Source organism: Pseudonaja textilis, chromosome 4, assembly GCF_049901715.1.
Source record: "Pseudonaja textilis isolate UNSWEBS1 chromosome 4, rPseTex1.2, whole genome shotgun sequence".
In the NCBI taxonomy this organism is placed as follows: Eukaryota; Metazoa; Chordata; class Lepidosauria; order Squamata; family Elapidae; genus Pseudonaja; species Pseudonaja textilis.
In genome coordinates, this window is record NC_141993.1 from 52352637 (window position 1) to 52362330 (window position 9694).

General features: G+C 43.5%; 1 protein-coding gene across 1 annotated transcript in view; it reads right to left on the minus strand.

Annotated features, from left to right (window-relative positions):
• Nucleotides 1-9268, minus strand: part of MYO7B (myosin VIIB) — a 72038-nt gene extending 62770 nt beyond the window's left edge. Inside the window, exons 1-2 of the mRNA XM_087933007.1 lie at nucleotides 8118-9268; nucleotides 118-164 (exon numbers count right to left, since the gene is read on the minus strand). Coding sequence (XP_087789133.1) covers nucleotides 118-135 — 18 coding nt within the window. The 5' untranslated portion in view covers nucleotides 136-164; nucleotides 8118-9268. The remainder of the gene's footprint in view (nucleotides 1-117; nucleotides 165-8117) is intronic.
• Between the last annotated feature and the right edge of the window lie 426 nt (nucleotides 9269-9694).

Here is a 9694-nt window from a genome sequence, read left to right on the forward strand (position 1 = left end):
TTCTTTACCAGTCAGCATTTAGTTAAATATATATAGGTTCTTGTCAGGCCTAGTTTATATTTCAAACAGCATGTTATTCAATGAATATCAAATGAATGCAAATGTGTATAGACTTACAGCTTGAAGTACAACCATCTTGCTTTAATAAGGTGATTATTTGCAGCCTGTTTGGGGGAAAAGCAGGAGATAGTGGTGAGGAATACAATAAAAGGTTAAAATATTTTAGGAAAAACATGAACAAGAATCTGGAATTCATGAGTAAGTTATAAGTTTACATTTTTAATTACATTTACAGTATGCATTTTTCCTAAGAAAGACCAGAGAGACCCTGAAATAGTGCCTGGTAAATTTATGTAAATTAAAATTATTTTCCCCGATTCTTAATTATATTATGTAACCAGATCAGGTTGACTTTTGGCATCCTTCAGTCTCAAAAGACGATGGCATCGTGCTCTGAAAAGAGTTCTAAAACAGTATCTAGTGTGGCTAAAAAGGCCAATTCGAGAGAGGCAATCCCTTCCACACTGAGGACAGATACAGATCGGGCTGAAATACGTTGATTTATCCTCTGCTTTAAAAACAACTCAAAACTCAGTTATTGAAAGTCCTTCTGAAACAGCTGACTGAAAGCCACTGATACTTTATTGACACTAATTCTTGGAGGTTCACGAAATAGAATACTGGAACCAGAAGATAACATTTCAATTTTTTTGCTAAATTACAAAATTTTTGGATGATTTACAGCAGGTCTTTCTTTCACTTCCATTTGAGAAGTGATAATAATAAATATGGAGAAAGATGACATACTTCATTAAAACATTTAAGGCAATTTAACACTCTTGTACAGCCTAAGTTGCTTGCCTCCTGTGCAGCTGTCACCTGTTCCTTATACCAACGTAGGAAGTTCCAGTCCAGATTGCAATGATTGGCAATGGGACCTGGCTGGTGCTCAGACCAAGCTATAGCCATTGCAAGGCCAATTGGTTGCTTCTCTGCTTCTTGCTCTTCCCAATTTGCAAGAAAAGCAAGCTTTGCAGGCAGTTCTTGTGTGAACTGATCTACCAATGCCTACTTTCCTTTTAGAGATTGTTAACTCACTAGTCTCTGTACTATTCCTTTACTTTCTCAGATGTTTGCACACATGAATGCCTGCACTCCTCTCTTTCCTCATTATCTCTATTGACTCTACTAAAACTACAGACTGGGTTGTTGTTGTTTTATCTTTTGTTACCATCATAATTCTGCAACAACACCCAAAACAACAGGAACAATTGTTGGGTTTTTTTTTTTGTTGATTTTGTTTTTACTTTCCTCTGTAGCATCTTAGTAAGTTTATAGCAAGGAAGAATTCTTCATTCTTCATAGAAATAAAGTAGTGCTGTTCCTATATTACAACTTAAAGATGTTTTAGAAAACAAAAAAAGGGAAGGGTAGTGTTGTGTCCCTGACAGTTTCCGTTATGTCTTTTGAACTGGTTGGGGTTTCCCAACCAGGTCCGCTGTTTGAGCGGGAACTCCAGCCGTTCCCATTGGCTGGCTCCGTTTGACAGTCGGCTATAAAAGCCGGCTGTCGGGCAGAGCCAGCCAAGCGAAGCGAAGCGGGCGGAGCGCGGACCAACGGGGCAGCGCTCGCAAGAGCTCTCGCCCCGCGGGCTGCCCGCCCGGCCGGGGCAGTTCTCACCATCTGGCTGCCCGCCCAGCCGAGGCAGCTATCCCCCCCCCGGGCTGCCGTCCAGCCGGAGCAGCTGTCGCCCTCCGGACTGCCCGCCCAGCCGGAGCGGCTACAGCCCTTCCAGACTGTCTGCCGAGCCGAGGCAGCTAACACCTCCCGGACTGTCTGCCGAGCCGAGGCAGCTAACGCCTCCCAGACCGCCTGCCGAGCTGAGGCAGCTAACGCCTCCCGGACCGCCTGCCGAGCCGAGGCAGCTAACGTCACCCAGACTGCCAGCCCAGCCGAGGCAGCCATCGCTCCCGGACTGCCTGCCCAGCCAGGGCAGCTCTCGCTCTCCGGGCTGCCTGCCCAGCCAGGGCAGCCGCGTCAACCTGCTATGTTTAAATAAATTGTGTTAGTCTTCAGCTCCGTGTCTGCCTCGTGTGTCATCCCAATGACTACTCAACACTGGCGACGAGGATGGGATCACACGAAGGAGAGGCAACCGGACTGAATCAACAGAGCTAACCACCGAAAGCGAAATCGATGAAACCGCCATCGCCAGCGCTCACGAGGAGCGCGACAGCCAAAAGAGCTGAAGCCACAGGCATTCGCCTCGCTCACAGAGAGCTTGAGCCCAAACCGCTGCGTTTGGAGCTGAAGATCGGGCGCTGAAGCCGCAGCCGCCCGCGCGCGCAAAAAGGCGCGAAGTTCAATTTGCTGTCACTAGCTGAGGTCACTAGAGCGAAGTTACGGCACTGAGAGCCTCAGCCGCCACAATCACAAAAGAGCGCGAATTTCAAAGAAGCCTCCTCAGCCGAGGAGGCTGACTCTGCCTGACAGGCGCTGCCGCAAAAACGCTCTTCTCAGAGCGCGATTTTCGAAAGTCACAACTGCTGATGGTGACTGACACTGCTGAGAGCACGAAGCTCTGGACCTCCGTCTGCTGAGGAGAAAACGCCCCCCCCGCCGGGCGCTGCCGCCGGCGCTACCGAGAGCGCAAAGCTCAGAGCCTCCGTTTGCTGAGGAAGAAACCCCCCCGCCAGGCATTGCTGCTGGCGCTACCAAGAGCGCAAAGCTCAGAGCCTCCGTTTGCTGAGGAAGAAAACCCCCGCCAGGCATTGCTGCTGGCGCTACCAAGAGCGCAAAGCTCAGAGCCTCCGTTTGCTGAGGAAGAAACCCCCCCGCCAGGCATTGCCGCTGGCGCCATCGAGAGCACAACGCTCAGAGCCTCCATTTGCTGAGGAAGAAACACGCCCCCCCCGCCGGGCGCTGCCGCCGGCGCGACTGAGAGCACGACGCTCAAGAACCTCCGTTTGCTGAGGAGAAAACGCCCCCCCGCCGGGCGCTGCCACTGGCACTACTGAGAGTGCGAAGTTCTAGCCTCCCTCGCTGAGGAGACGAACGCCGCCCACAGGCACTACTGCCGCCATTTCCAAAGGCCGCCGAAACGAGCCAGTCTACCTGTCAAACCGCGAGGAGCCGATCTACCTGCTGAAGGCAGAGACGAGCCGGTCTACCCCCTGAAAAGCCGATCTATCTGCTGAACGCAGAGACGAGCCGGTCTACCTTCTGAAAAGCCGATCTATCTGCTGCACGCAGAGACGAGCCGGCCTACCCCTGAGAGCCGACCTTAGCCGCTGAAGGCCGAGACGGGCCAGCTACCAGTTGAATCCAGAGAGCCCGATCTACTTAGCAACCGTTGACAACAGCTACCTGTCAAACCCAGAGGGCCCGGTCTACCTGTCAAACACCGAGAGCCTGGTCAACCCGCCAAGAGTTCCCTGAAGGCCCCGGTCTACCCCGCCAACGTCGACGAGAGTTCTCTGCAGGGCCAGATCTACCTCGCCGACGACGTGAACACCATGCTGGTCCCGGTCTACCGAGCCAACGCCGAATGTTCCCTGAAGGCCCCGATCAACTCGAGAGACACTGAGCACTCCTCAGCCGGACCCGGTCTACCGGCAAAAGGACTCTACCCCAGCTGGGATTTCCTAGGACTGGATGTCTATTTGCAAGCCCATTGCAGGTCTGATTACAGGTCTACCATATCCCTAGCAAGAGGGAAGGGGTGTCGTGTCCCCGCCTAACCACAGCCCCCAGTCTGGGCTGCCATGTCCCAAGCTAAGGGGGAAGGGGTGTCGTGTCCCCGCCTAACCACAGCCCCCAGTCTGGGCTGCCATGTCCCAAGCTAAGGGGGAAGGGGTGTTGTGTCCCTGCCCAACCACAGCCCCAGCCTGGGCTGCCATGTCCCTAGCTAAGGGGGAAGGGGTGTTGTGTCCCTGCCCAACCACAGCCCCAGCCTGGGCTGCCATGTCCCTAGCTAAGGGGGAAGGGGTGTTGTGTCCCTGACAGTTTCCGTTATGTCTTTTGAACTGGTTGGGGTTTCCCAACCAGGTCCGCTGTTTGAGCGGGAACTCCAGCCGTTCCCATTGGCTGGCTCCGTTTGACAGTCGGCTATAAAAGCCGGCTGTCGGGCAGAGCCAGCCAAGCGGCAGCGGGGCGGAGCGCGGACCAACGGGCAGCGCTCGCAAGAGCTCTCGCCCGGGCTGCCCGCCCGGCCGGGCAGTTCTCACCATCTGGCTGCCCGCCCAGCCGAGGCAGCTATCGCCCCCGGGCTGCCGTCCAGCCAGAGCAGCTGTCGCCCTCCAGACTGCCCGCCCAGCCGGAGCGGCTACAGCCCTTCCAGACTGTCTGCCGAGCCGAGGCAGCTAACGCCTCCCGGACTGTCTGCCGAGCCGAGGCAGCTAACGCCTCCCGGACCGCCTGCCGAGCCGAGGCAGCTAACGTCACCCAGACTGCCAGCCCAGCCGAGGCAGCCATCGCTCCCGGACTGCCTGCCCAGCCAGGGCAGCTCTCGCTCTCCGGGCTGCCTGCCCAGCCAGGGCAGCCGCGTCAACCTGCTATGTTTAAATAAATTGTGTTAGCCTTCAGCTCCGTGTCTGCCTCGTGTGTCATCCCAACGACTACTCAACAGGTAGCTTTGCAGTAGGGTGAGCAAGGCGTGGGAGAGCACAAGAAGCATTCTTTACTCACTTATTGTATCTTTTTACTAGGCAGAAACATAAAGGGAAATGCAAGGGACATGAGCTTTGGGGGTGAAGGACAGAGTACTGACTGTTGTTGACCAGCAGAGAATGTAACAGCCAAACAATCTAGAACAAGATGGCTGATGGAAACCAACTGCTACAAATGAAGAAATGTGCTAAACTCTGAGGCCAATTGGAGTTGGGGTGCTCCTAAAAGAAATGACATGCTGGAGACTGCCTCCTTTGAAGGGCTTATAGTAGTTCAGATCAGAAAATAGCAGTTTTGAAACAAGGCTGAAAAGCATGGGTGTAGAATGCTTTTGCAATGGACTGGAATTGGAAGAGAATGTCATCCATTTCTGAATTGAGGAAGTGGCCTGTGGCTCGTACCACAATTGGCCAAGAAGAAAGCATAGATCTGCCTGTCATGAAATACAAAGAGAAAACCTTACAACAGCAGAAAGAAGAAATCTACTTTGTAATGCCATCTATTCCTCAGATGCTATCTGTTCAGTGCCATCTATTCCTTTCAAGAAGCAGAATATTCTTTTAAAAAGTATTATATACTACTCTCTGATATTTGCTCTGGGCAACAAGAAGGCAGAATTATTTGACTTCTGCACCCAGCATAATCATGTTTACTCCCCAAGATATTTTAATTATACCCTTATCAAATGTTATTTTTATGTATTAAAGATTATTATGAGCAACATAAAAATATTTCCATCATCATTTTAATTACTACTGTCATAAGTTGATGGGGTCGCAACAGTCTTGGGCTCTTCCAGAAGATATAATTCTTTGGCTCATCACACTTATCTTTGTCTAGCAAAATAACACAATAATACCTATTCTGTTCTTGCAGGTTTGTAATCACTTTTTGAGCATAGAGAGTTCCGATATAATAATATGCTACTGCTACAATCACCATGGTCGAGGCTACAATTTTAAATGAATATATACTCTGAGAGTCACAAATGTAAAACATTTTTCTTTAAAACTTGCTATGTGTGCCCCATGTTTAAATAGAGCAGTGCCTTTTATTCTCAGCATGTATTCTAAATATTTGTGCTAATTTTAATGGGTCTTTGCAGACACAAAGATATATGGATATGTCCAGGGTGGGGCAGGTTTCACTTTACAGTCTTTGTATAAAATATAATTATGATAAAAATGCATTTCAGAAGCCACAAGATAAAATATGGATATACTGGCATGTTCAAACTTTTTCTCATTATTTCACACTTAATTTAGTAGAATAACTATTAACAAATAAATCAACAGTGAGTTAAAAACCTGAAATACATTCTTTAATGTCTTGACCGAGAGTCTTGGGATTTGTTTTCCTCCATATATATTAAAATGTAATCTTTTAAAAAATGGTAATATTCAATTTAATTCCTATATATTTCGGATTACAGAAGCTCATGGCCTGATCATAAGCCTTTAAATGCAGTATATGTCACAAATCAAATATTTGTATTAAAAATTAACAAAACCCCTAAATTTAGAGGATTTAGTTTTAACTTTTAGTGTTAAAGAAACCTTTATCCCAGCACTTGTACTTATTCTCAAAGCAAGTAGCTAATTCTCTATGATTAATAGATGAATAAAATACTTGATAGTAAGAGCCATTTACAATGATGGTTTCCAAATAACAATTTATCCATTTCTGAAATCGTATCTTCTACAAAACTAAGTGAAATCAAATTACCTGCTCTGGAAGAGTAATTGTAGCTTAGTTACAAGTCTCCATTTCAGAAAAATCATGTGTAAAAAACCATGGCAATGAAACCCTGGAAAAACACTGTCATGAAAAAATATTCCTTCTATTCCATGAGGAAGTCAGGAAGTGACTGAAGTTCCTTTCATGGTTATTTATTATAGGACTTTGCCCCAGGCCAGAGTATCTTCCATTTTTACAGTTGGCATTTTAATCAGGTGAGAGCAATCAATGACTGATTTTGTAGCGCTCAGGGACTATCTTAACAATATTTAGCTTCTCGTACAAACCAAGATTCATAACATACAAAAATTATTTCAGAAGAAAATTTGAAGCCACATTCTTATATATTATGATTCAAATGTGAGGGAGGAGGAAATTTTTATTAAAAAGCACGGAAGATGCTCTTTCTTCCCTTATATATGGTACCTATATTGCAGCTTAGCTACAAAATGGTAAAAAAGGAGCAATGCCCCTTCCACACCTACACCTTCTGATATTTATTTAATTATATTTTACATCCCACTTTTATTACTTTATATGTAACTCAAGGTAGCAAACAATGCTCCTTCATCTTCCTATTTTCCTCACAACAATCAACCTGTCAGGTGTGGAGCTGAGACAGAATTACTGGTCCAAAGTCTCCCAGTCAGTTTTTCAAGCCTAAGGTAAAACTAGAACTCACAGTCTCTTGGTTTCTAGATTAACAGTTTAACTATTACACCAAACTAGCCCTCTTTGGTAGAAGACAGAGGGAAAAGAAAACACCTTTAGGCGTTCGATATTCTCTTAATATAGCCTGTTTCAGTATTTCTCCTGGACTCCATTTCCTGGCCTGACTATCTTGAAGTGCTCATGCTCCAAATAAAGGAGGACTTGCAAAAGTGAAAAGTATTTCTAACTCAATGCCTTGCTTGCATTTGTCCCATTGAAAATAAATCTGTGATAATAACTAATGCCAATCCAATACAGTGGATAAGCAGTATGGCAATGATTCCTGAATCACTGGTGTACTGCATATACAATGGCAAAGTGAGTGAGTGGGAGTGGGATAAGTATTGAGGGAATAGCCTGGAAAAGAGGATGGCAGTTTTCAAAATACCATAAGCACAGAACTTCTGCATTTTCTTTGTTTATTTGGACTCTTCCTTTATTTTTCTAGGGAATCAATACATTGTTCGTGTAAGATCAAGAAACCAATAAAGGAGCATATTTGTAGCTCAGGTTTGAAATGAGGGAGTCCTTGCTGTTCTCTGAACTTGACTGTTTTCTTTCAGACATTTCATTACCCAACTAGGCAACATCATCAGTACTCATGATGATGTTATCTAGTTTTGGTAATAAAATGTCTGCAGCAAAACAATCAAGTTCAGAGAGCAGCAAGAATCCCTTATGATAAGGAAAGCCCCATCCTTATGAACTCAGAAATAAACTGTGTTTTAAAGTAAGCCTATTCAATTACCCAGATTGTTGTAACATACATTTATTTTCCTTTTCATTATATCTAGTTAAAGACAGTTCCAAGATTCTTATTTCTTGGTTGTAAGAGATGCTAAGACATTGACAGGTAAAACATATTATGTTGGTTACCATTAGCACAACTGATATTTCGTAAGAGAAGACATTACAAAAAAATAGTTGAATATATTAGTCATACTAATTTCAATATTAAAAACTCATTGATTAGAAGGATTATCAGTTATGGTTTTATTTACCAGTTAACTTTTTCAAACACTGATGGGGTAATAAAAAATCCATGGTTAACAGTTGCCTTCCCCAAAGGGTCATTCATTCTTAATTTTCATGAAAGAAAGGAGTACTTCTTTTGTGATGGTGCCTCCAAGGAATTACATGAAACACAAGAAAAAAGTCCTGGAATTAGATCTATGCAATTATGAGCAACATCAGATTATGGTTTATGTTTTTTTTCTTTCTTCAGAAACATTATGAATAAGAATACATACACAGTTTTAGCTATTAGATAAGACTGAAATAATTAATATCTTTCAATTTTAGCCAATTGATTGTACCATTTAAAACCCAATCCAAATGCCATATTATAGTCTGCTTTTAGTAATATTTGCCTTTGTATTGTTTGCTTATATTTTCTACAAGTTTTTCATTCCTTTTATGTGTATGAAAAACAGTAACATCCCAGTATTAAATGGTGAAAATTCTAATTCAATTATTTCATTAGATTAATTGAAAATCAAACTTGCATAGTAAACTATCATGCTGCAATGAAATCAGTAGATATATTTGAACATGCAATTACACACATATTAAAATTCACTTATACCACCATGAATCAACTATATAATGCTGAGCAACTTAATTATGCTGTTCTAAAGAATAAGTTTCTTTATGTCAACATATATAGATAGAATTTTTCAGGTGCTTCTTAATTTATAGCCCACCCACTGGATTAAATAATTAAAATAGCACAAAAGTCTTACACTGCTCTTCTTGCTTTTGAGAAAATTAATAACCTTGTATTATTCTTCTATCACATAGGCTAAGAAAAGGTATCACACTTTTCCAATCACACCTCTGTGAGCTCTGGAATTCTGCAGTCCTGGATATATTATTACTGCAACTTAATGCTAATTTCGGATGATTGGATATACCTTTTGCCTTCTGCAACTTCCCATTAATCATTACATCCAATCAGAGTTCTTTCTGACGTCATTGTCTGCTACAGTTAAATTTAAAGACCAGTCATAGGGGATATCGAAAAGGGAAAGAGAGGAAGAGAGAGATTAAAATAAAGACCACAGCATTTTCCCTATAATCCCAAACATTAATATCATTACCACATTCCTGCATCTGTGAAAATAAAATCAAAATAGGTTATCATCCAAGTACGTGGACATAAATACTACCAAGGTAGGGCTTCTTATTCTGGATGTTATAAGTTCATCCTTTCCTGCTGGGCAATCTTATTACAACCTACGTGATCCAACCATCCCTCTTTTTGGGATCCAGCCAACAAAGCATTAAATGCATATATTGAACCTATTTTGTGTCAAGTTCTGGCTCATCTAACCCAAGCAAAGAAGCAATAAAGCTATAAATATTCATAAGCTTATTAGATTGCTTTTTGGAGTTAAATTCTTGGAAATTTTTTTTATTCTTATATATAATAAAAATTATTGTTATATAGTTTCATTCTAGAATACGTAATGTAATTGATTTACATGTTACATGAGAAATGAGAATTCTTCAAAGTAACAATAATGCTTGTATATTCCTGAATATAATTTCTCTTTGCTTAAACATTATTTTAAAGTTT